This window comes from Megascapheus bottae, chromosome 16 (genome assembly GCF_031878675.1).
Source record: "Megascapheus bottae isolate mThoBot1 chromosome 16, mThoBot2.hap1, whole genome shotgun sequence".
Lineage (NCBI taxonomy): Eukaryota > Metazoa > Chordata > Mammalia > Rodentia > Geomyidae > Megascapheus > Megascapheus bottae.
The window spans coordinates 37090421-37118126 of record NC_143524.1 but is presented as its reverse complement, the minus strand read 5'-3'; the positions used below and the strand labels follow the sequence as shown (position 1 = coordinate 37118126).

The 27706-nt window shown below is 43.6% G+C and overlaps 1 protein-coding gene across 1 annotated transcript in view; it reads right to left on the bottom strand.

The window, feature by feature from the left end:
* Nucleotides 1-27706, bottom strand: part of Galnt18 (polypeptide N-acetylgalactosaminyltransferase 18) — a 297982-nt gene that overhangs the window by 106678 nt on the left and 163598 nt on the right. Inside the window, 1 exon segment of the mRNA XM_090348146.1 lies at nt 14935-15101. Coding sequence (XP_090204272.1) covers nt 14935-15101 — 167 coding nt within the window.

Below are 27706 nucleotides of genomic sequence, written 5' to 3'. Positions count from 1 at the left end.
ATGTGCCAGTTCTTCTGCCTGGGCACTTCTCCATGCTCTCCATGTGGCTGTCTCCTTTCACCCTGGCAGCTTTGAGAGGTCATCTAACACAAAGCATGTTGCCCATATTTGATTTATTTTCAGTCACTCTATTTAACCTTTTAAAGAATTTATCGAACCAAACTGTGAGACGTGAGTTGTGTAAGAGCAGGGACCATGTCAGCCTCAAGTCCATAGGGGGATGGCACATTGACCTGGCAAAGTATTAAGTTTTCTAGGGGTGTCTTACAAATAGCACACACTCAGCAACTAAAACATCACAAATGTATTCTCTCAGAGTCATAGTTCAGGCATAGTAGGGCTGGATTCTCTGCTTGAAGAGTGCCTGGGCTAAAAATCAAGGTGGTGGTCAACAACTTGGTTTCCTCCTAAAGCTCAAGTTTATCTTCAAGTTTGTTGGTTGTTGTCCCAATACATTTCCCTGAAGGGAGAAGGACCAGTGTTGTTGCTTCTTACTGGCTGCCCCAGGCTGTTCTCAGTCCCTATAGGCTGCCCTCAGCTCTCTGCCATGAGAGCCTCCATAGAAAGTTCCAGCATAGAGAGGTCTGCTTCCTTTCAATCCACCAGACTGCAGCTCTGTGATTTCCTCTTGCTACTAGCTGGAGAAAACATTGCTTTCAAGGGGCTCATGTGATCAGGCCTGGCCTTACCTAATTGGTGAAGGACTTAGGTCCACAAAATCCTTTCAAGGTAAGCCTTGAACTGAAGAGCTCAGGGACAGTTCCCAGGCCCAGAGTTCAAGCCCCATAATCCACAAGAAAAATCCTTTCAAAATCAGTACCCAGATTAGTCTTTGATTGAATAACTGAGAGAAAGGAGTACCTATTAAGGACCAAGAATCTGGGGGTAGGGAAACCTTAGAATTTTGCCTACACAGTGATCAATAAATATTTGCTGAATGAAAAACAGTGGTCTCTTTCTATCTAACTATTGGTGCAGGTACTTCCTCTAAGCCTATGTGAGGCTGTCCCGAGTTACAAAACAGGCAGTAAAGAAGAATCCTACTAGTTAATGAGAAAGAAAAGATGGATAAATTAAGCCTGGTATTAGCTCTGCCACCATTGTGCTATGAGAACTTTGATAATTCAGGTAGTTCCACTGCCCCTCAATGGCTTCATCTCTGAAATGGGCATAACATAACAGCATCATGGAATACAAAAGATTTAATCATTCATCTATTCTCCTCTACTCACTTAAGTGTCTTCCCACTTATTTGCACCTGCATGAATGCACCCATCCACCCACTTCTCTAATAATAGAGCGAAGTATGATTTTTCCTGTCATGAAGAATTCAGGAATTCAGCAAACAACACCCTACCCACTGCTGAAATCCTGTTCCAGGAATGTGAAGAACACAGATTCAGAGGGCAATCACCAGCCACCTGAGACTGTGAGAAATCACACTGGAAAGATGAAACCACAACCTTGAGTGTTCTTTTCTGAGCAAATAAAATCACTTCAACCAATTTCTCCACCTCATGCCTGAGAAACCCAGTCAGGAACTCTCAGCAAACAACTCTGTTTTCTTTGATTCTCTGCATTAGTTCTCATTTTGTAGCCAAATGAAATTTGACAACACAAACAAGCTTGCAGGCACGCTCATTCAGTCCTCAGGAAGGGGCCTGATGCAGTTTGGCCTGATGCCTCTGTTAAGGCAGAGGACATGTTCTTGTTTTGGTGTCTAAGCAACTTTGGAAAAATGTGGGCTAATCAAACTGCCACATGGACAGCCTGGTATTAATGTCTGTCCTAGAATTTTCTGTTGCATCAGTGAGTATCATTTGGTGACAAGTTAATTCCTTCCCCTAGTCTGGGTGCAGAACCTTCTCTCTGCCTCCTAATCTCATCAGCAGGATTCTTCAATCAATTTCCCTCTGAGACCTGGGTCAGACACTTGGCCAAGGAATGCTGGAAGTCTTACCCACACCATTAACCCCACCGAGATACTCTTTTAAATTTCTCTTTGGCTCAGGGACCATGTAAATACTCAGCCCTGATCTAATTTCTAATTCGTTTCTATCACCCATCAAATTTATCTGGTAGGGTTTAGAGACTTAGGTTCCAAACATGGCCCTGGGATTTATTCCTGGATCTCATCTGGCTTGGGCTTGGTGTGCTTACTTCCTCCCAGATGGCAACTGCACCAACCACAGACCCAGCCTACCACCATCCTCAGGGTGGAGGAACTGGAGATGAAGAATACACGGAAAACAATTGAATCCACCTGCTGGGCCATGGAATAACCCAATGCTGGCTACCAACCCAAGTTAAGGCAAAGGCAGGCCTGTGCCCTGCCCTGCACTCTCCCCAGCTTGTTTCTGAGAGGCTTGTTGAGACAAACCCACGGGAGGGACACATGGCACCAAATGACCTCCTACTATCAAACTCCTGTGCAGTCCGATCTATTTTCCTGGGCTCAGATCCCTCCTCTCTCAATCTTGGCCTGGACCAGCAGACCTCATACAGATTATCATCATGGTCTCAAGATTCAAGGAGTTCCAAGAATGCCAGCTAGGCCCATTACCTAGAGTCACAGGTCACAGCATGGCTGTAAGGCCATGCAATTTTCTGAAAGAGTGCAGATGGGGCTTCCTTAGATTGGTGGGGCTCAAATTATATAAGCGATGAAGAGATGCTGCTTAAAGAAGTGGCTAAGACCACTATCCATGGTGACTATTTTCTGCAATATGGAAAACCAGCAGTTATGAGCAGGAAAGAATGAGATGAGCCAAGGCTAGAGGATAAAGTTTTCACCAGGGATGCCAGACCTAAATAGAATTTCAAGAAAAGCTCCATTTCTCAAAAGCAGGAGTCCACATGGCAAGTACTGCAGACAGGTAGATAAAGGTCATATCTGACCTTCCTGCCTGGTTTATCCAGCCCGTGTGGATTTTCCATCTTGAACAAAAGGACAAGTTCAGCAGCCTAACAATGGGGGGTGAGGGGTGGAGTAGGCAGTGCTTTCCCTCCTGATAGAATGCGGGCTAGTTCTCCTGTTCACCGTAGTTCCCATCATTCCATGTAGCCTTGCCCCAGGCCTGTGTCCCTCATTCTTACTTACTCTCTGTTTAGCTCTGTGGGATACTCTGCTTACAAGTCCTGTGGACAGAGGCAGGGTTAGGCACCACGCTCCAGACCTGGATCCAATGCTAGCCCTGCCATTCCCAGTTGCATGAGATACAACCTGTCAGGCCATGTGTTCATCGGTACAACAGCTTGGTATTGCCACCACACCTCCCTTAGGTTTAGAGGAACTGATATTTGAATGATACTTAGCTGGAACCTAAGTAGTCTTCAGAGCTCAAAATTGAATTCTTGTTCTCATGATCTTCTTTTCACTAAGCAAGAAATAGACCTTGGAGCTACTACTGGAGGCCAGTCAGATTTTACTAAATAGCTTATGAAAGACCTTTCCAGAAACCAATTCTACCAGCATACTCCAGAGGTTCCGTATTGATAATGCTTTAGTTTGGCTTCCAAAGCCATAACAAAGTAGTCAAGTCCTAGTCACTTGTAATGATTAAAAATATGTTTATGTCAGGTCTCTAGAGACTAGAAAGCTCAAAACTGAGTTGATGAATCTGTTCTTTCTGTATGTATGTAAGAGAGAGAGGAAGAATGCTGCTATGGTTTAGCTCTTTCTATCTCTCTCATTCTCTTTTTTTTGCCAGTCCCAGGGCTTGAACTCAGGGCCTGAGAACTGTCCTTGGGCTTTCTCAAGGTAAGCGTTCTACCACTTGAGCCACAGCACCATTTCTGGCTTTTTCTATGTATGTGGTAGCAAGGAATCGAACCCAGGTCTTTGTGCATGCTAGGCAAGCACTTTACCACTAGGTGCCTAGCTCTTAAATGTCCTTTACAGATTCATGTATTAAAGTTTGGTCTGCAGCCTGGTATTATTGGTAGATAGTTGAAACTTTAATATATGAGTGGGTGATCTTTCAGTTTGCGGAAGGATGTATTGGGAAGAGGACAGCAGGACCCTAGCCCCTCCTCTTCCTTGGTTTTTCATTCCTCATGAAGTGTACAGTTTGCTCTTCATTCTACTCTCAGCACCTATGATATGCTCTTTGTCTCCCTAAATGGTCAAAGCCATAAGGCCAATCAAGCATGAACAGAAACTTCCAAAATTAAGGTTAAAAATAAGCCTTTTATCTATATAAGTTGGTTCTCAGACATTTTGTCAAAGTCATAGAAAACTGACTAACACAGGGGCCAGATCTGCTCATTCCTTTCATCAGAATTCTATTTCTGCTATAATTAACCCAATCTCAGAATAAGAGCATTAATCCATCCATGACAGCAGACTCCTTTTTAGGTTTCCTCCTCTCAACACTTACATTGGGTATTACGTTTCTAATCCATAAACTGTGATGGAGACATTCAAACTATAGCAAAAAGGAAGTATTGCTTTGTGGGGTTTGGTGTTGTTTTATATATCTGGGAAAGCAGAAGGAAGAGCCTGGCTCAGGAGCAAAAGTGCCCAGCATTTGACTCATAGTCAGCACCAGAGTTTGTCTTTTCAAGCTGCTGAGCAAGATAGGCTGTGGGCCAAGAATGGACAAGGAGTCCTTTCCTGTTGGCTGCACACAGGCCCCGGCAGTACCCTGGCCTTTTCCAGGGACAGCTTGATTTGCAACTGCCAGCAGCAGGGCCGCTCACCTGAGGGCAGGAGACAGCTAGCTCTATGAATTCAGCTCAGCACCCTAGTTCTGGGAAGTTCCCCTCTGACAGATGGTCATGCAGCTAGCCAGAGGAAAAGCACCATTTTGTACTTGATTCTTGCTAGCTTTGTTTATCAAAAACTGATCACCTTGGCTAACCTATAAATGAAATAATCTGAAGTCCTTTGGCTGTAGATGCCTCACAGGCCGCTCATGGCTTAGGAAAAGGCACACGTTAGGCTCTCCAGACGCTGTCTTTGAATGACAGGAAATATGTCCGGGGATCTTGACTCCCTAAGACCATTTCCTTGATCAGCTAATGGGACACTAGAGGGTGATGAGCTACTCACACTGCTGCCTGATGCCCAGGGGCTCAGTGGTGCTGAGAACTCAGTGTGGCTGGCAAGGACAGAAAACAGACCTGGAGAAACTAACCCAGCATGGGACTGATCCACACTGAGACAACATCTCCAGGAGACTGCATACCAAGAGATCTCTGAAGGAGGACCTTATCAGTGGGACACTGTAGGTCCTAGTTTCAGACTGTAGATTGGTCAGAAAATGCACACAAGACCTCAGTTTCAGTGTGCAGATACAGGAGCCAGAGCCTAGCCCCTCAAGGAAAACAGCTGTTATGACCAGATGAGGAGTCAGGACCCAGCTGAGGGGTGAAGGAGAGGCACTGGAGCCAAGCCGCATTCCACATTCTGGCAGAAAACTGTGGGTTGGTGATTCCTGGAGGCAGGAGGCCAACTGCTAGGCCAGCCCAGGGCAGGTGGAGGAGAGCTAGGGTTTGAGGCCAGTAGGGAGCTCAGGCCACGCCGCAGCAGGTGTGTTCAGGCCAAACTGAAGTAGAGACTTTTACTTGTGTCTGTGGAAGTCACAATTGTGGATGACAGCACATGGCATTTTGATGAATACTGCAATGCCCTCCCGAGGTACCCATTTAGAAAAAGGTACTCCTGAGACAGGTTTATACCAAGATGTAAGGTTTAGCAAGTAGAAAAAGAGACTGTATTTTATCCCCCATGTGGCCATGGCCATGGCTTGAAATGTGGGCTAAGAAGCTAACATAACTAAATCTGTTGGGGGATTCCCACCAGTGTCACTGTCTACACAGGGCTTGATTGGCAAAGAGAGGTATGCACTTGCTACCTGAAAGAGCCAGCAGCTCAGAGTCCCATCAGCCATTAAGGAAAGGGCTTGGAAGAGTATGCTGGGTGGCACCAGAGGACCTAGATCTATAGTTGGGCCCATGCATAATATTCAGGCCTGGCAATAAACTATATGCTAGACAGAAGCAAGCCCAGGCAGCAAGGAACAATGGTGAGTACATCCTAACTCTTGCAGAAGACTCTATGGACTGTTGAAATAAAGCTATGAGGTATCTGGGGCCAATCTCCTGTGTTGTTGGGTTGAGCTGGTTGAAGACATAGGGGTGGGGAATGACAAAGAGCCTGAGGTTGAGCAGCCCATAGGGGGCTGGGGTAGACAGCCTGTGTGCCTGGCTGTGTAAACACCTTCAAGCTGCCTGAGTCTTGGTTGTAATTCAATTAGCTATATGTGACTCATTAAGCTAGATAAACCACAAGAGTGTCAAGACCATTCTTTCCCTCTGCTTTCAAAAATTTTTGATATGATTCCAGCTGCATGCAATGCTGTTGGTGATTTTACAGCTTAGAATGGGTATCTCTTATTTGGGGTAGCATCTTTGAAGCATTAAATAACAATTAGGCAGGCTCTGGGCCAAGAGAAGATGAGGGGATGAGGGTTTGGCTTTTCAGGGGGTGGAGGGAGACCCAGCAGCTGGCAGTAAGCACTCTGGGAACTCTTAGTTTCTTTGGTCACTACCTAGTGATTTTCTTACCAACCATTAAAAATAACAATTCACAGCTGTGCAATTATTTGTCATTCATCAGGACTTTGAAGGTGGTTCTAGGTAGAGGGTGATGAAAGGAAGAGACTCAACCCACAGTTGGTGGCCCTGCACACTATTGCTCCCACAAACACATGTGAACCTAGGTACATACATGCACACACAAATTACATCATTGCTCACATGAGCACACAACTATACACACAATTATACATACTAATCACTGCATGAGTAGATATGCTCTTGTCCTCTTCAATCAACACAAAGCCACATAACACAAGTCATACTCATACATGTGCATACAATACCTACATATCCATGAACACACACGCACATGAACATATATGTACACCGTGCACACCAATACATTCAGACATCCATACACATACAGCTGCATATTCGCTCTCTCTCTCTCAAACACACACAGAGAATGCCACCTTCTCCCTAATTTGAGAGCAGTAGAAAGCTGCCTCCCTGTCATAGGTGACCTAACATATAGTTGCCAACACTTCAGTTACCTCTCACCACTGATGAGAGCTGAGCAGCTTCCATGGAAGGCATCGTTCCTTCCTGAACCCTAGGAAAATCTCTAACAGGAGAAGACATTGTGCTCTTCCACTTTCCTGACTTGTCTCCTGCTTCACAGGTCCTTCTGCCTTAATATCTCTCTCCCAGAGGGGAAAGAGAAAAGAGTGAAGACAACACTTGGAATCAAAGCCCTTGGGTACATCAGAGGCTCAGGCTCTGAAACCAGGTAGCCTGGGTTCAATTCTCATCTCCGTGTGACTTTAAAAGAGTTCTCATACTTCTTTTCCTGCTTCCTTGTTTCATAAAATACAATTAATAGTTGTTCTTACTATGGATTAATTTATTCTAGGTACTTAAAATAACTATGTCCCACAGAAGTGCTCATTGAGCCGGCTGTACCCAGCAAAGTTTTTCTATAGCTGGGACACTGAAAGTTATTTCAATAGAAGTTCCAGGGTGGACAGTTTGGGAAACACTCCTACCTTAGGAGTTGAGTACCTTCCTGCAGCCTTCATAACCCAGCCCAAAGTTGTCTGGATAGGTTACTATGTCCACATACAATGCAGACATGCAGGACAACAGGAGTCAGGACAAGGCAAGGAGACTACAGAGGGAGGAGGAAGGAATAGTGGCTGGGATGACAAGACCAAGAGGTCCAGTTTAAGTCAGTCATGTACAGACTATGCCATTGGTAGGATTCTACCCTGAACAGGCCCTTAGTTTCTTCCTGAAAGTCACCAACATGCAACTGATGCATCTAGGGCTTTGTAGACATTGGGTTGTGTTCCTGCCCCTGTGACACTAACAAGATTTGTTCTGTACACTCTGGAGGTCTACCAGGTTCCATGCTTTCTTTTAGCAACAGGTAGAAAAGGCCTCAGGGGAACATGGCCAGCATGGAGATGGAATTCAAACCTATGAGCCAAGGAGATGGTGGCCTGGGAAAAACGGACAGTACCACTCTAGTTCTCAATTGCAGGATGTGCTGGGGCCTCCATTCTGCTTAGAAGCAGAGTGGCATTTAGGCTGGACAAATCACTGCCAACCCATCTTAAAACCTCCAGCAAATGGATTCTTAAAAGAAAACTTGATGGGGGGCCTAGTGATAGAGTGCTTACCTAGCATGCATGAAGACCCAGGTTCAATTCCTCGGTACCATGTACATAGAAAAAAAGCTGGAAATGGTGCTGAGGCTCAAGTGGTAGAGCTCTAGCCTCGAGAAAAGACCAAGGACAGTGCCAGCCCAGAACTGGCACAAAAAAAAAGAATACTTGATGGTTATCATTGCTTTGATGTCGCAAAATTCAGATTAATTTAGACATTTTCAGTTGCAGAAAAGGAGGTTATATGCTTATGTTTATCTAAAAAGGACACAGAGTCATAAAGGAAATGGAAAAAACAGCATAGTAAAGAAAATGACCTTTGTTCAGAGTTGGGGTGACTGGACTGTGGGGTACCACTGAGACAGCTGATGAAGGACCTGAAAGTCTCCTGATCTCTGAGGGCCTGCTCTGAGCCAGGTAATGAGAAAACTGCATGGTGTGAATGAACTCACTAAGTGCTCCCCATGTTATCAGTACAAAGGATAAGGCCATGAAAAGCTAGCTGAGGGAATGTATGAATGAGTAAATGAGTGAATGAGTGAGCGAGAGAATGAATGAGTGAATGCATGAGTAAACAGCTGAATGGCAAGAATGGAAAGCAGAGATGAAACTATCCTTTGAAAGCCCTGGGGCTCCACTCTCTCAGGAAGCCTGGAGAAGTTGCATCATTCTGTCCTAGCTAAAATATAAGCCCACTGGGATTCGCTGAAAAGTGACGTAAGTAGAGCCAGGAGGCACAGAATGAGGTTCTCACCATTTTCCTGGGATAATAAGGAGAGAGGAAGAGAACATGACTTTAACTGCAGGGAAGAAAGGGAATGGCCGATTATCAAATTATATAGAGGAAATGGTAATGCAGAAGCAGATGTGGAGAGGTTCTGGGCTGGTCATGTGACCATGAGAACCAGAAATGAGTTCAGGTGAGAATGAGGAAACAAAAGAAAGACATTTCCCGATTGCTCCACATTTTACCTGTTTTGTATATTTATTTGGGGGTGGGGAGGAACAAGAGGATATCAGCACCTCACCCTATCCATAGTGTCTGTGGTCTGAGCCAATGACAGCAGACTCCTCAACCTAGCACAGATGGAGGGAGGGGGCAACAGTAGAAAGCCTCTTATTTTATCAGCTGATCCTGGGAAGCTTTCAAAAATGCAGGTTCCAGGCTAGTGACTCATGCTCTGCAGAATCCAAATTCACTCTTTCTCTCATTCAATCAACAAGTACTTGAGCCACTGCTCCACTTGGGAGCAATGACAGAGGCACATTACTGTCAACTAAGAACAAATCAAACCATTGAGCAAGAGGTAGAGACACAAATGGGGGAAAACAGATGTCCTGGTCTTTCTGAAGTTTACATTCTAGTGAAGGGAAACATACAAATAAAGACTTCTCAGGTGAGTTTAGTCTCCACTAGAGAGTGGTTGGTGGTAGGGAGGGTAAGGAGTGACAAGGCTAACGGCTTCTACTTCATTGATAATATTCAGTGACAATCCTTAGAGAAATTGACAACCAGGCAAAGGCCTAAAGACAAATTGTGCATTAAGGGCATTCCAAGTTAGAGGAGCTGTAAGTGCCAGTGTCCTGAGGCAGGAGCATGCCTGAAAAGCATCTTCATATTTTTTATGGCTTTTCTGCTTTTTTTAAAAAATAATTTATTAACATAGATTTTTTACATCATATTTCAAATGATGTATTTAACAAACAAGTATTCCAGAAGAGGATCTTCATATTTTAAACAGGATCAGTTTGAGGTTGTTACAGCAGACTGACAGTTCTACATAGGAGTCAGTCCTTGAAAAAGCAGAGCTAGTAGGGAAGGGAAGTAGCTAAGAAGGTGAAAAAGAAGAAGAACTGAAAGTCTCTTTCACAGAACCATGAGCAGAACCTCTGCCCTGGTCCTCTGATAAAGTTAAAGGTAAAAAGACACAGATACCCCTTATTTTTTTTTTTTTGATTTGAAGAAACACAGACCTGACCCCAGAGAATATGTAACAGGGTATTCTGGGAGATTGGAGGCTCCAGCATAAACAGAGTTTGTGGTAACACCAGGACAGAGAACTTTGAAGGAGACGTGCCAACAACTCTGTACTGCTTAATTTAGAATTTCACAACCTGACCTCCCTTCTGTCCTGTCTTATCTCATCCAAGCCTGCAAACAATCTGGAGGTAGGAATTATACATCTCTATTTGATAGATAAGGAGAATAAGGTTCACAGAGGTTAAGAATACCCAGCTAGGAAGAAACTAGAAAGAGCAAGAATAGAAAAGCTGGTCAAATGTTTTACTCAGGAGCTATATTACCATGGCCACTTGGTTTCTTGTTGATGTTATTCATTTATTTTTTTGGAAGTACTAGGGTTTGATTAAATTCAGTGCCTGGAACATGCTAGGCCAGATGGTCTACCATTTAAGCCATACATCTAGCCCTTCAGGTTTCACTATTTTTCAAAAAAGGTCTTGCTTTTTATTCTAGACTGGTCTGGACTGTGAGTCCTCCTATTTGCGCTTCTAATATATGGGATAAGAAATGCATACTACTACACCCAGTGTTTTACTGGTTGAACTGAGGTCTTAAGAAATTTTTTTTGCTACACAAGCTTCTAACTATTTACACTGCCCCCTGCCTCACCATGTAGTTAGAATTTCTATCATTTTAACCCACTTCCTTACCACTCTGCTGCTTACATGGAACATTCAGTTCCATTAGCCCATGTTATCCTGGACAACTCTAGCTGGCAGACAGGGCAAGGCATGACATCTAAAAGAACAAGGCCCAAAGACCCATAGCCAGGAAGTGGTAGGACTAAGTCTAGAAAGGAGCTTGGTTGCATTTCATTGCTAATTAGTGTTTATGGCAGGAACTAGAGCTGCACCATCATACTTCCACTATATCTGAGCAGCTGAGCAAGTTAGCTTGGCTGGAGTAAGTGACACTTGACTGGAATAAGTGACATTGTGCCAGCAGTTTGTCCCCTAAGAGAAGCAGCTCCAAAAATGGAGTCCCCACTCAGTAAATAAAGTCCTCAGACTAGAGACAACACTCTCTCCAAGTACCTCTTCTTTGTATGACTTGAGCTCAGGCTGATCTCAGGGACCCCTGGTCACTCTCAGTGCCATTCCACATAAGGGCTCTCTAGCTAAGACAAGATCTCTGCCCAGGCAGCTCTGCCTGCCACAGGGGCTGGGATCATGCATGGGCTTGCCCCATTGGTGCCTCTACCTGCTTACTTGTCTACAATTCGTCCCTCCTAAGTAGGAGGGAGACAGCTCCTCTGCTTCCACAGGCAATTCTGACCCTTTGTCCTCCTTCTCTTCTGCAGAAACCATGCTCCATATTTCAGCTTCAAAGGACTCAGGTATCCTCTTTTTCAGACTCATTAAGGGACAGGCCCATTCATTTACTAACAGCTCTCCAAGCAAGTCTAATATGCATGCCATTTCTGGAGAAAAACCTGATTTTAACAAAGAAGAGAAATGAATAAAGTAAAATACCACACCTTGGAGAGCACAGAGCACAGAAAATAGCACACCATAGAAAATAGCAGAATGCTTTGTGCATTATAACGATACACAGGGTTTGCTGAAAGTACTGTTTCAAATGTGTGTGTAGGTGTGTCATCTTGAGTCCAGACATAAACGTATTTCTTGCTAGATATTATAGTAATTAAAATAAATTATTTTTAGAAAACATGGAGATTGTGATTCTCCTGCATAGTCAAAGATCCTTCAGTGCCTGCTGCTGCTCACTGCATCTGATGTCTACATCTCCAGCCCAGACCTACAAGACTATGGCTTCTCACTGAGCTTCCCAGGATCCACACCATCCAGATGCAAGGTGTTTTCTCAGACTCTTTATCCTTCACCTATCTGTGTGGTCGTATAGATACACAGATGCATCCTGGGCTCTCTCTGCATGGAGCTGGTGCTGGCTTCCCCTTCCTTCCTGATTCCTTTCCATCTCTCACCAGCCACCCTAATCCTCCATGGTCCTGAATGAATATCTCACCCTCAGTATTCTCTATTTCTAGCTTCTGGACTTCTGACATTCTCTAATGGATTATATTATTTTGTTCCTACATTCTCATCTCTTGAACCCCACCCCATATGTGTAGTTTACTAGCTATGAGCTGACTTTCTGGAATTGGGGTGAGGGCTGGGGAAAGGTAACAGTTACAGGATTTACTGCCTGTCTCAGTCTTATAAGACAAGTAAGATGTGATTGCCAGTTTCAGAGGAACTAGCTGAGTCTGAGCTGCTAAGGGTTTTGTCTATTGCTTCCTACCCACCATGGAGAGAGTCCTAGAATCTATGACTCCAGAGTTCTCTTCTTTGCACAGTACACATGCATCAGTGTGGCAACATCTTACCCTTTTAACTAAACTCTCATCCAGAGCTGTAAAGCCTTAAGAAGGCTTTTAAAACAGTGATGTCCAGACTCGACATCAAACCAGATGATAGAGAATCTTCTGGGATAGCTTTTGATTGGTTTGTTTTAGCCTTATCTTTTGAAGAAATGAATATACACGTAAATGTATCAGAAGATTCCGTGCACCTTTCTCCCAGCCTTCCACTGGTAGCATCTTACACAACTGCAGTATAAGGTCAAAACAATTAATGGAGTATGTTCAGATCCCTACAGTTATACAGGCACTTGTGTGTGGGCATATACAGCTGGATGCAGTTTTAAGTTGTAAGTCAGCTAAGTGTATTCACCACTGTAATCAAGAGACTTAACTGAACCATTACCACAAACCTCCCTAGAGCTTTGTCTTTGAAAACTCCCAAGTGACTCCTTCTTATGCACATGGCTTGTGAGTAATTACTGCATCAACACACTGCTCCTCTCCCAAGACAATGTCTTGCCATCCTCTATGTCACCCCTGGCTTGAAACTGGAGTCATCATTAATCCATCTTCCTGTGGACTACCTGCCCATGGTAGTCACAACAGATTGTTCCTTCATAATGACTCAAGCTTATGTTTTACTCTTTATTACCACATCCCAAATGGCCCCACGCCTTGGAGAGACTACTGGTTTGTAGCACTAGTGCTTTGATCCATATTCATTGTTCTAGACACCCCTCCCCATCCTGTATCACTAAGGACAGCCAAGTCTACCTGTTACCCATTCTTCAGACAAAGCCTTTAGATGAGGGCCATCATTTACAAAATAGTTCAAACTTTTAAAGTACAAAACCTTCCATTTTGGACTCACTTTCCTTATCTAAATGTCTCAAATAAAATATCATTTAGTCATTTTCCATTTGGCTTAAAAGACAAATAGCATCCTTACAGTGGTAATAAACTTCTTGCCATGGGGAGAGGCATAAAAGGCTCTAAGAGGCCTTTCTTACAGGACTTTATTCACTTCTCTCATTGACATGTGAGTCCTGAGGTTGCTTCTTGCATGAATGTGTCCTGATCCTTGGGAAGGTGGTTCTCCTACCTTTTGTCTCTTTTCACAAGCTGTGAGAGGGGTGTCAAGCCCAGGTGGAGGTGATAGGCTGTCTTGTGTTGACTACTGAAAAATGGGAGTGCTCTTAGGTATTCATTTCTTGTGTCCCCAGCAAGATGCTGATAGGTAGTAGTTGAGATGGGACCTGGGCCCTGTCCTATCTCCCTCACAATAGATAATCACGTTCAAAATGGTACTTCTTTGCTAACATCCTGAAGCCCTTCCTTCCCTTTGTGTCTATTCAACAATAAGAGTTAAGTGGTACCTAAGAATTACTCTTCAGAAATCTCTGACATCCCTCACAGCCCGGTTCCCACACTTCTTACTACATGATGATCAAATCCAAAAGAGAGTTCTTTATTGAGATTAAGTGCATTTCAATTATCTGATATGCTTCAGCTTTAATTGATAATGAATCACAAATTGCCAGTCTCATTACAGCCACTGATTCACTGGAAAATTTACTACCTATAGAGGAGAAGCCTCAAAAGATAACACAAGGCCAATGACTCTATGATTAGTTGATCTAGCAATCCAGTTTTAGAAATGATGCATTATTATCAGAAGCATATTCATTGAAATGATCCAATCTAGAGCCCTAGTCCCTGAATACTCTCTGTACATGGTCTTAAAACTTATAAATTATGGGTGGGAGAGTTACCTGGAGAAGAATTAGAAGCCAATGTGCATGGGAGGATGAACGCAGTGGGTGGTGGCTGGAGGAGACGAATAATGGAATAATGAAAACTTTAACAAGATATTTGTAGGCTGAGATGTTGCTAGAGACAAGGAAGTATAGGGTACAGGGATCCAGGAGATAAGTCAGGTACTTAAAAGCTCCCACTGACAGCTACCACTGCCCCTTTCAACAACACTGCTATGACCTGCACAACCACTAGGAACAAATGCCAGTGAACAATCTTTCAGGCAGGGGTAAGGAGCTACGCTGAATAAAATAGTACTTAACAGAAGAAAAAAAAAAACCTCTGCATATACAGGGAGGACGGAGGATGGAGGTTTTTCCTCCTATGGTATTGCTCTGGAATGTTGGAAGAGACAGTGACTGGCCAATGAGGACTGTGCCTCTTTGGATGCACAAATAGGAGTGAACCTTCCAAAGCAGTGACTGCCATGGAGCTTGCATCTCTGAGGTGATGTAACAGTAAAATAGCCGCCAGTGATCCTTGAAAATGAAAACTGCTAATGGAGCCCTCTGCTCAACATTCAGCCAGTAGGCAAGGACTGGCCCCAGAAGTTGAGCACTTACCATTGCTGCTGTTGTCATCCACCAGGATAATCTCCTTGAGTAGGTGTTGGGGAGTGCGTTCCATAGCGGAGTGGATGGAGCGCAGGAGCACAGACAGGGCTTCATTGACGAAGATGAACACGATGCTCACCTCTGGCAGACTGTCTGGGAAGGAGAGGTTGCGGCACCTAGAAAAAACAGCCAAGCTCTTGAATCTTTCAGCAGCTCAGGTCATCCCAGGTGCAGGCCTACCTTACAGTTTTCTCCATCTTTTTTTTTTTTGCCAGTCCTGGGCTTTAGCTCAGAGCCTGAGCACTGTCCTTGGACTTTCTCAAGGCTAGAGCTCTAGCACTTGAGCCTCAGCACCACTTCCGGCTTTTTTCTATGTATGTGGTACCGAGGAATCGAACCTGGGTCTTCATGCATGCTAGGCAAGCACTTTAACCACTAGGCCAAACTCCCGGCCCTCCATCTTTTTTTTGGGGGGGGGGTGTTCACAGATCCAGATTCTTTGAGGCCTCTTCCATATAGCAAAGATATGCCCTACATGTGCAACAAAAGGCCTACAACTATTGAAAGTTTGTATGAATCCATCCTTGTCTTATTCCACATGAGTAGCTGCAGCTGCACCAAAGCACTTAGAGTAGTAAATGAACAATGGTGGGTATTATCTGAGGGCTTGCTGGAAGGATGGTTCAACATTTCTAAAACAACAGGATGAAAAGCAAAGGCAAAGGAATTTTCAAACTGGCAATATTCTTAGGCAACCAGTCTCACGGGGGAATATATTTCCTCTCAGAAATACATATCCCTGCTAAACCCACTCAACTTTGCTTCAGAGGTCATACTGCCTTCCCTTCTCCTCCAGCACCTGCAATTTATCCTGGGATACGGTCTCAGAACCAGGCAGGGTCAGGGTCTCAGCACAGACAGGGATGGAAGGACCATGTCAGATCTCATACACAGCTCAGGATACGAAAGCACAAAGTTTTGAGTCCCTCATGGATGGTTGCCAAGACAGAATCCCAGATCTAATCACTGGATATCTATATCAGGGTTCCTCTCCAAAGAAGAAATTGCCTTGGAAAGGACCACCCCTAACTGGTCATTTTCTGAGCGCCCTGAAACCATTTGGGGGAAGCCAAAAGTCTAGAGGCAAATTCATGACTTGTCTTGTTTTTGCCAGTCCTGGGCTTGAGTTCAAGGCCTGAGCATTGTCCTTGGACTTTCTCAGGGCTAGAGCTCTACCACTTGAGCCTCAGCACCACTTCCAGCTTTTTTCTATGTATGTGATATGGAGGAATTGAACCTGGGTCTTCGTGCATGCTAGGCAAGCACTCTACCACTAGGCCAAACTCCTGGCCCTCTAGAGGCAAATTCATGAAAGGCTACATGCATTCTCCATAGGAACATATAACCCTTAAGGTCAGAGCCATCAAAGACTAGACAATAGGAAGGGCTATGGGTTCCAATGGCAACTCTTTCCCCTTAAAGCACAACCTTCATAGGCAGGAAAACACTGTTGAGTTTTTCCCTGGCTTGAATACATTTGTTCCAGTAGTCACTGAACAAAAGGATAAAGAAGGAATTTGAGCCTGTACCAGGCTCTGGACTAGGAGCAGAAGTTGCTCACAGCCAGCACCTGGCTCTGAAGGCTCTAGGGATTTAGGGCTGGCAATTGTACTTCTTTGTTCCAAAGTGGGTGTTGCTGCCAGGTTAGAACATGCAGTAATGAGTGTCATAGCACAGAGCCTCTGCATACTGTAATTAAAGTGCTACAGGATGGGAATGGGCCTGCTTTTCTTGATGAGGATAACCATACTGAGCAATTTGAAGAAATCACCATGGGGGCCCAGACTCCTTAAGAGCAAGAGATTAATAAACTAAAACCACTGTCTCTATGGTTACCAGAAATTTACAGAAACTTCTCCCATTCTATTTCCAGCTCTTCTCTCTCACCAAAGTGAGTGGGGAGGAAAAGGGTTGAGCCTCCTCCCAAATATACTTCACGTTTACAATTTTCATAAAATTATCAAATTAAGAGCTTGGTAGAGAATGTTTAGCAGGATGAATATTTATGGAGCTTCTTGTATCAGGCAGGCACTGTTGTAGGCACATAAGGGTTCGATGACAAATGCATAAAGTATCTCTTAATGAAGCTTATACTCTAACAAGGAAAGGAGATAAACATGGAAGCAAGCAAATGGCCAAACTCCATACAAGTGTTAAGATGAAAATTAGCTTGCGGTATAAGATAGCATGATGTCCAGACAGCTACTTTAAGGAGTGGTTGAAAAGTCCTAGAGAAATGATTGGATGAGAAATCTAATTATGTGCAAAACGGAGCAATGCAAAGGTTCTGTGTACCAGTGAAAGGATGAGGGGATGGGATGAGAAGGCGAGAAAAACTGGAATGACTCAGCTCATCAGACCCTTCCCCAAATTGCTTTTGTTCTTGTGAAAACAATTGTATAGCATTGATTAAAAGGTTTACTATGTATAATTAGATGATTCTGGGACTAGCGCTTATTAATGGGGGTAAAAATTAAAGACTAGCAGTTGTGTTTTCCTTGGGCATGGAAATAAATAGATATGAATTCACAAAATACTCACTAATTGCATGTTGAAAGTAAGGTCACACAAGATGAAGCAAATAGCACGAGGGCATTGTTCTCCTTCAGTGTGAGTACAATGGACAGCTCCTAATGAGGCCAGCATATGGGACAAGCTCCTTGCTCTCCCAGATAAATTCCAGTAGCAGAAGACTCTAGGTCTGCTTGCCCGGGGGTTTCCTATGAGTTCTCAGAGCCTCACTTCTGCATCACCAGGTTATTCCCAGCTGTTTTTTTTTTCTTTTTAGTTCTGAATGTTACTACCTCATCTCCCCCATCAGAGGAGACCAAATTTAATTTCTCCCAATTACAGCCATGTTGGTGTGAGCAGGAAGTCTTTGTAAGCTGGTCTCCTGATGAGTTTTTGGCCAAGCAGAATCAAAATGTTACAGTTTTACAAGGGAAACCCTGCAGATCACTATTTTCATATATGAAAGACGTTTGAACATATGGCTTTTATGTGGAAGCCTGTTAGCAGATAACAGAACACCTAGTATATTTATTGCATGTTGGTACTTGTTTGTTCTCTCTCTCTCTCCTCTCTCTCTCTCTCTCTCTCTCTCTCTCTCTCTCTCTCTCTCTCTCTCTCTCTCTTTCTCTCTCTCTCCCCCCCTCCCCCCCTCTCCAGTTATGAATGTGTCTCCTTAGAGCAAAGACTTTGTTTTGTGACTATGCTATCGATCTACCTTCAACCTGGTACACAGTGGGTCCTCAGTGAATATTTTGGCATAAAACCAAAGCTAACAAGGTTGTTCATTTTATGTACAGACTTCACTTTATATTCATGCCACTTTACATGATCACAGAATATTCCTTTTGCTGGTAAACTTCCTCCTTCAAAGGAAAGTCAGTTTTCTTCTTTCTACCGGCAGGCTCTTGATTTCTGTCCGTTCTTCCTTTGAATTGATAGTTTCTAGTCCTCACAGTTTCTGGAAGTTCTCAGTTTCTTTACACTGTAATTAAATGGTCTCTCTAGGCTAAATGTCCTGACCTTTTAAAATTCTTCTCTTCTCTCTTGAGCGTGCTCGGGCCCTTCCAGCTATATCAGCCTGCAATAGTCATGTGCAGTTTCTCCCTTCTTTTTGTTTGAAAGTGGATCTGGGTGAGCAGAGAGGAGAGGGGTAGACAGGATAAGACAAAGGGACATGTTTTTACAGAAAGTTACTTATCATGAAGAGGAGGCACCCAGGTACTGGTTCAGCTTTCCCAGCTGCTCTGCTTTCCATTTCTTCCCCTATCATCACTGTAGTCACTTAGATGTGCAAAATTCATTCTCTTGCATTACATATGCAATGAACAGAAAAATTTCATTGCAGAAATATTTTTCATATCTTGTTTCCTGCTCAACTCCCTCTCTTCCTCCCTGTCATCCCTAAACATCACAAGCAACATCTCTAACCACCATGTTGCTATAACAGGTGATCAATTCCTCAGCTTTGCCTGGGATTTTCCCAGTTTGAGCAATGAACATACCAAGCAAAGTAAGAGAACTGGTTGTCCTGTGGTTTCATCATGTGCTTCTCAAGGGCAGGGACTGGCCTCACTCATATCTGCATGTCACCACCCAGCATAGTACAGAGCAAGCCACAAGTGTTCTGTTGATTTGTGGAGTTAATTTCCTTTCAAACTCCCCCAGCCACACAGTCCCATCACCCAGTGCTCACTTGGGGTTCCTATCTTTCTTTCCACAAAAGCAGAATGGAAAGGAAGGTTGGAGGAGGGAGGGAATGAGGGAAAAAAAGAGAGGGAGGGACACAAAAGGAGGGAAGAAGGAATATGTTGGAGAAAATGTGCTCAGTTTTTCATAGCCCTCATCATCACCGCAGGATGCTGAACTCTGGACAGACAGTTTTGCTGCCTGAGCACTGCAACTGGAACATACCTCTCAGAGCTGCCATGGAGAAAATTGCTCAGGACCCACCCCACCTTGCATAGCTTCCCCAGAGTTCAGCTGGCTTCATTTGTCAGCCTAGCAACTAGCCCTGTAGACTTTTCCTCTCTCATGTACGTGGCTGGGAGGTTCTCCTCTAATCTTAAGGCTTGAATATGAAATGGTCTCCATAGGCTTGTGTGTTGAATTCTTGGTCTTAAGTTGTTAGCACTATTTCTGGACATTCTGTAAGCACTAGCAGGTGGTGTCTGTGTGGAGGAACAAGATCACTGGAGTTGTGCCTTGAAGGTTATACCTGGTCTCTGGTCCCTTCCTTGAGGTCTACTTCCTATCTACCAGGAGATAAGGCAAGTCCTCATGATACTGCCATGATATTCTGCCTCACAATGGGTCCAGAAAAATGAAGCCAAGTGACCATGATAACAAATTGAATTCTCTTAAACCATTAGCCATAAGATTTTTTCTATTGGTTATTTTGGTCACAGCTACAGAAAAGTAACTAATACAGAAAAATAAAGCCAGGCAGGTGGGGTTGTTTCTGTGCCTAAACCAATGTAGTTATTAAGCCTTTGGAACTGGGGGGTGGGAGAAGTTGGAAAAATTTGGAGACGCAGACTAGAGAAAGCTTAGGCTTTGGTAAGCAGAGTTTAGTGTAAGCAGAGTTTAATGGGCAATTCTGGTCGGGGTACTCAGAAGACTAGAATGCCAGCAGGAATGAAAGCTAGGTATACATTTTCAGGTAGAAAAAAAAGCATACTATTGGGAATGGAAGTTATACCTGCTACATTTAGATGAAGAATTTCTTTATATTTTATCTGTATCCAGAAACTTTAACTTGACAGAGGAAATTTCAAAGGCAGCCCCAGCATTCTGGATATTATATAAGTATTACTATCTTTAGCTAGTGGAATTGGGAGCAATAGAGTAGAAAGATTTGAAAAATGTGCAATTTTGCTTAAAAAAAGAAGGCATTTAAAGCTGTGCATGAGGAGAGAATGGTACTTAAAGAGTTTAGCATCATTAAAAAGAAATCTAGCACTTTTTACTGACAGCATCTCAGGAACTGACCTAATGCCATATGTTGTGAGCTCAAGGAAAAATTTCTTTGAAAGACTTCCCCTTGAGAAGAAAGTGCCTCTGGGTACCCTGCATAAACAGAGAGTCCTAAGACTTTGTTTCATCATGACCCAGACATTAAGAAGCTACTACAGCATCCTCCAAAGGGACTGGACTGGACTAAAGCCTACGCTGGTGACAGACCTTGGTATCATCTGTGTGAAATAGCCATGTAGTATGCAAGAGTTGTGGGGAGATGGAGGCTTCCACACAGATTCAAAGAAAGGCCTGGTAAGTTAGGCAGTGGGTGACATACATAGTTGGAGTCCTCATAGACAGCCCCTCAGAGAGTGATGTATGATAATGCTGGGAGAAGGAAACCCTAAGCTACAACAAAGACCCCAGAAATGTGCAACATTGGCCAGAAAAGCAATGAGTGGAGTCAAACCAAGAGAGATGTCAAGGCCACAGATTTTGTACTGTTCAAGTATGTTAGAGTTTATAGCATAATACCACTTGTCCCAGATGCTCGACATAGAGCTATAGGATTTAGTGTTTGTCATGATAGATTTCAGTCTTGCTGTGGCCCAATCCTCCCATGCTATTCTGTTATTTCCTACTTTTGGAATGGGAATGTTTCCACTATGTGTTTGAAGTAGATAGTTTCTTATATAATTTTACAGGGGCTCATACTAAGTGTTTGCTTAGTGTGTGTCAAAGAGACATTGGATTTGAACTTTTGAACATTGCTGGAACTGTTAAGACTTTGGAGACTTTGGAGGTGTACTAAGTACATTTTAAATTACAAAATAACCATGAGCCTTTGGCAGCCGGGGACAAATACTGTAGTTTGAATATGAAATGGTCTCCATCGCCTCATGTTTTGAATGCTTTAACACCAGCTGGTGATGCTATTTTTCTGAGGTTCTGCAAAGTTTAGAAGGTGGGAACTCAATGGCAAAAGTAGGTTTTTGGAGTCATGCCTTTGAAGGGTATACCTTCTTGCATTCTGTTTTCTAGTCTTCCATGAAGTAAAAAAGCCTCATCCTACATGACATGATATTCTGCCTCAGGATAGACCCGAAATATAGATCCAAGTGAACATGGTTTGAACCCTCTGAAACTATGTGCCAAAATAAATCCTCCCTGAAATAAATGGTTTCTGCCAGGCATTTTGGTCACAATTATACTCAAAATAGTAATATATTTACTGTCTGAGTAAGACTGGACTAAACACACTCTTCTCTACACTGTCCACAGCCAGGGTATTCTCCAAAACAAATCAATTTAAGGAAAGGAAGAATCTGTTTTGGATCCATAGTTTCAGAGGTTTCAGTCTGTAGTTTCTTGGCCTTATAACAAGAGAGCACATGATGGCAGAGGAAGGCTGCTCACCTTGTAATGCTCAGGAAGCAGAGAGATAGGCCAGGGCCAGGGTCCTAGTATGCCCTTCCTTCCACTAGTCCTCTCCCCACCACTTCCCAAAAGTGACACAAATTGAGGATCAAATGTCCAATATCTGAGGGATGTTCCATATGCAAACTGCAGCATTGGCTATTGCAGAGGTGGTGGCCCCTGCTTTCCCACTTCTCTACTTCCTTCTGTAGTGAAAGGCCTGGGTGTTTGGAATTCTAGGAAGCCACAGGCACAACCAGTTCTTCCTTATCTAAACTCCTTGAGGATGCCTAACTGTATGAGCCTGAGGCTTTACTTATTTTTGAGCAAAGACACCTTGCCCTATAAAATTAAGCCATAAAAGTTTGCCTTTTACTGTTATTTTTGTTCAAAGTCAAGCTATTTTCCACCAGAGATAAAAACAAGGTGTTTCAGTGAGGGAAGATCTAGGGTTGTCTAATAAGCCAGAATTGATGGTCACGATAAACTCCAGTTCATCGATCTCTACACACAAAAGGAGATGCAGGGACAGGGAGCAACAACTTAGAAAGCCTCTCTGTAGACTAACCCCCACATTATTTTGAGTTGTTTATTGAGACAAATTTATATTGAGAGCATTAGTGTCATTACCCATGAGACAAAGAGAAGCCATGGAGGATTAAGTCAGAACAGATAAGGCCCAGGACAGAAGACTGAGCTTATATAGATGGGCACCTTCATGTAGGATCCTCAGATCTTCCCTCCCACACACTCCCCCTAAATATAGCATATTTATAAGATCCTAGCCCATCTCAGTAAATGACTGATGTGGCTGCCTGACCTGAACTGAGATCTGTCTGCCAATGCACACTGGGAACAGAATCCAACCATACCAGACTTCTCAGTATTAAGAAGGTCTCTACATGGACAAAGCAAGTGAGAAGTTATCCTTCTTCTGGGACACTCTGTCTCCCAGGCTTCTCTCAGGAGAAGATTTGAGGTGTTCCATTAACCACCTAAAGCACAAACTCTGAGAGACAGTTTGTCTGAGAGGGACCAGCAACAACTTCTTGATCCTTCAAGGGTAACAATGTCCTCAAATACCACCAATTGCATCAACAGAACTTGTATGATCCTCCTGTGGCCTCCTCTGGACATACTTACACATTTATCCAAACCTTTCTTGATCAGATAGATTTCTAAGTCTGTTTGTATCCAGGATGCTAGACTTAATGAAAATCCTCTTGTCCAGTTCTGTCTAGTCTTGGTAACAGTCCTGCCTATAGAGTTCTTGTGGTCTGAATCTATCCTACTATTTATGTGTTTAGGCATCCAGTGCTTTCTGAGTTTTTACCCATTGTGCCAGGAACAAAGGCTTCCTTGCCTGCAGCAAAGATGCCCTTTCTCCTTTGGGAGAAAGGCAGCTTATAGCCTGGCACAGACGCAGATGTTTGTGAACTAGCATATAAAAATACATTGCAGTAGTACACTGTGGCATTAAAGAAAACAAAAGCATCCACACAAGTCTAGCCCAGGAAATGAAGTCAGACTTTCTGTCCTGGGCTGGGTGGATGCTCTCAGAGCGTGAGGGACAGAACCTGTTCAGTAAATTTGAGGCTTGTAGTCAATGCAGACCTATTGCTACATGATCCAAAGCCACTATATAGGCTCTGGAAATGGCAATGTAGTGTAAGACATCCTGGGCGGCTCAAGGTCTAGTGTCTTAGCCTACTTCTGCCGCATCTCTACCAATTTATTTATGCTCATATCCACAACTGATTCAATGTCAGTCTTCTGCTTTCTCCTCTCCATTGCAGCTGCTCTGGACATATGCTTGCAACCTCCTTAGGATATCACACCTTCAACTAACATATTAGAGAATCCTTGAAATAGTTGGTGGTCCTTCTTCAATAGTGTGAAATTGGACTACATAGCACTCTTGAGCTCAACTGCCTTAGAAGCCAAAAAGCCAACCTACTGATAGCTCCATGCAAATCAGGAGTCAGTCTCTGACCACATCAGTTCTGGATCAAATGGTAAAGATACAAGATGGAAGCCTGAGGAATCCCCAAGGTGTGGATAGTTAGTGTAGCCAGGACTTTAGGTCTTCACAAGATACCGCCTCTGGCCCAGCTGTGGAAATGACAATTGACACCTGAAAATTGAGAGTTTCAACAGTGTGCAAAGCAAAGGAAATGAGCCAGCCCTGATCTGGAAATAGACTTTGACCCAGGAATTGTTGGTGAATAAACTGTGATATTACCTTCAGACTTAGGTTTCCATTCAGAGGAAGAAGTTCAATAAACATCCTTTCTAGTCAGTGACTTTGTTAATTTAGAAGGAGAATCTACTACCTAAGTAAATGTACATTTTTAATAAGGAAAACAGGGGAAAGAATTATTTACAATGAAAGCAACCTACAGGAGACAGGAAGACCATCTGTTCCCCCAACACTCTAGATATCAGAGGAAGATAGGCTCCATAATGGAGTTAAATAAACAGTTGATCAGGAAATAAAAGTCAACTAGGTTTGAAGACACTGTCACCTTCAGGACCAGTGCCTCTATGTAGGAGGTTTGTGGTGAGCAGATCCATACAGTGGCAACTAGAACTTGAGAATGTGAGGCAAAGCAGATCTGCCAAGATACCAGAAGCAGAAGCTCAGAGATCCAAGTGACAGAGAGGAATAGATCTCAACAATCAGCCAGGACATAGGAGAAAGCAGGTCCCTAAGGAGAATAGACATCTTAGTTCCCCAGCAGAGCTGGCTCAAGGTGCAACTGAGATCTTACCCTTGGGCACTTCAGTCTGATCTGTCCCACAATCCATGTCTGGCCCTCTCTTCTCTACCGACAGACCCTGTCCACATGCTTCTTATCTGTACACCAGTGCTTTAAGTAATGCTCCGCACCACGATCACCTCCTAACTCATATCTTTTACAACACAGAGTAGATAATAAAGGTAACTGAAAGCTAGCTAGCAGCTGTGACATGGCAGGGACTACATATATTACTTACTTCAATCTTTATATTACTGTCCCTAATTTTCAGATATAAGGATCAAAGCACAGACAGACTAGGTAACTTGCTGGAAGTCACCTAACTTACAAAGGAGGTATCTCTCCTTCAAATCTAGTAAACTAGGTTTTCTTCACACTCATATAATCTGAGTGGAAGTATTATCTGTCAGGTAATTCACTTTCTGTTTTGGATTTGTTGGTCTATGCTCTCTAGATCTCTTAAAATACATTTTTACAGTTAAGATCTCAATGAAAGCGTCAAACAAAATTATTATCTCCCTCTTTTCAGATACTACACTTTTTTTAAAACCAGTCCTGGGGCTTGAGCTCAGGGCCTGAGCACTGTCCTTGGGCTTTCTCAAATCTAGCACTCTACCACTTGAGCCACGGCACCACTTCCAACTTTTTCTGTGTTTGTGGTGCTGAGGTATCAAACCCAGGGCTTCATGCATGCTAGGCAGGCACTCTACCACTAGACCATGTTCTCAGCCCCAACACTTTTTTTCTTTAAGAACAAGATCATACTATTGGCCCCAAATAAGTATAAGATTAACAAGAACCAGAAATATTTTCCCAGAGTGCTTTAGTTAAAGAGCATTTCTCCCTAACAATGTTTGTACAGTCCATATTTTCACTGTGACAGGAGTGTCACTGCTAAGAATGCTCTTTTTCCCCCACCAGTTCTGAGGCTGTGATACAACAGGGCAGGTCTTTCACAGTCTCTACATCTTCACTGGGGCTGAAGTACTCAGTCAGAGGTACACCTGCCTGGCAACATGAAATTCCAGCTCTGCTTCATAGCAGGTGTGGGAACTTGAGCAGGTGTCTTAAATGTTCAGTATTCTAAAAACATGTTCAGTAGAAGACCAGCTACACAACTAGAAGGGAGGGGGATACAAAAAGAAAGTGTGGTGTCCCTTCTTCAAAAATTTTAATTATTTTAACCAAATGACTGCAGAGCATTAAAGCAAGCACAGAACCCTTCAGTCACAGAGCTTTATGCACTTATTGTATTATTTTCCTACTACTAACATAGCTGCTCGGACACATTGTGACAGACTTGGTGGCTCAGGACAATACAAATTTGTTATCTTTCAGAGCTGGACATGACAAAGTCCAACCTATGTGTCCTGGGGCTAAAGTCACAGAACCATTTTCTTTCTGAGTCTGTTCAGGTGATTTTTTTCCTCACTATTCTGGCAACTATAAATGGCCTATATACCCTTGTTCATGGCTTTCTTCTACCTTCAAAGCCATCCGAAGATGTTCATATCTCCTTTCATGACCATTTTTCTGTTCTGCCTTCTTGTACTTTGAAGTGGCCTGTGACTTCAAAGGGCTCATCCCTGTAGTCCAGGATAATCTCCTTATTTTAAAATCATCTGGTTAGTAACCTTAATTCCCCTCTGCCCTGTGGCATAACAGAGACACAATTCAGGGAATTAGGATGGAAACATCGCATGAGCACATTATTCTGCCCCTCTATGAACCCACAAATCCAGCCCTGTTGGCTTTCATAGTTCAAAGATCTCAGACATGGAGTCTGTACTGTTGAAACAATCTTTCCACTCACACACCATGACCTCCAAATTATACACACAATCCTGTGGCTACATCACAGTCATGACTGCATAGTACCTTGAGTAAACCCTGGCCTGCATGTGAAGAGACCTGCTTTCAGGCATGTATACTTTCTTTGCTCTCATTCTGTCCCACTTCACATATCAGTCTGGAGTCCCTCTTGGATATCAATACAGGAACTTTCCAGCTCTTAATCTGGGCTTCGTTGAGGTCTAATGTATAGACTTTCCCAGTCACTCTCACCAAGGGCTGCAGAAACAAATCTATTCTCTTTTACCAGCTCCTGGTGGCCCAGCTCAGGCCCTAACCCACCTATTACGCCAAGGATAAGTCCACTGTGACTACTGGGAGAAAGAGACATGGATCTCAGAGGAGAGACTGGAGGAAAAAAAGCAGAGTCTTTACTGACAAGGCTCAGGAGCCTCTGAAGATTTCTAGCAGGAGACAGGAAGTAGTGGCTTCCAGGGCCTCACCCTGAGCTACCTTGGAGGCAGGCCATAGAGTTGCCATGACAACATGGCAAGTCTGGAGCAGGAGACTTAGACCTTCTATCTCTGACTCACATATCCACAGTCTCCTCTCCATCCCTCCTGACCCCCTCCACCATCAAGTATGGCTCTGTTTGGAAATAACCACTGCCTGCAGGAAAAAAATTAATGTGACATCAACCTGTTGCTGCATCCTGACCCTTTGTTTTGGGGGCAGAAAGCTCTCCTTGCTTCACTGCCCAAGAACCCAGCTTGCTACAATTTGTATGGTACATTTTCTCAGCTCATGATCCTTCTTTCAGTGACCAAAATATGATTTCTTTGTCTTTGCTCTCCACTCCAATGTATAAGGGCAGGGTCTTCCTCAACCCCTTTCTTATACCTTCAGTTTTCAAAGCATTGATGCATGATTGACACTCATGGAAACACCCAGGCCTCAAGTGTATAATTCTTCCTAGCACAGGAAAGAAACAAGCACACCCCTGGATCAGACTTTGATTCTGACATGGGAGGGAGATCTATGAGGGTTGCCAGAAGTGGATGGCGCTGTCCTGCTGCCTCGATGGGCAAGGAGAAGGGGAACATTTTGATGTCCCCAGAAGCCTCCGAGAAAGGAAGCTTTTCTTCTTTCTTTACATAGAGGTTAAGAAAAGTGCCATGCTTCCTGTCTCTATGCCCTTCCATCGGGTGTGAGGGGGAACATCAGAGTTAGAGAAAGGAGGCTCTTTGATGCAACTCTCCAGGCCACAGAGGCTACAGAGGGACAGGGCC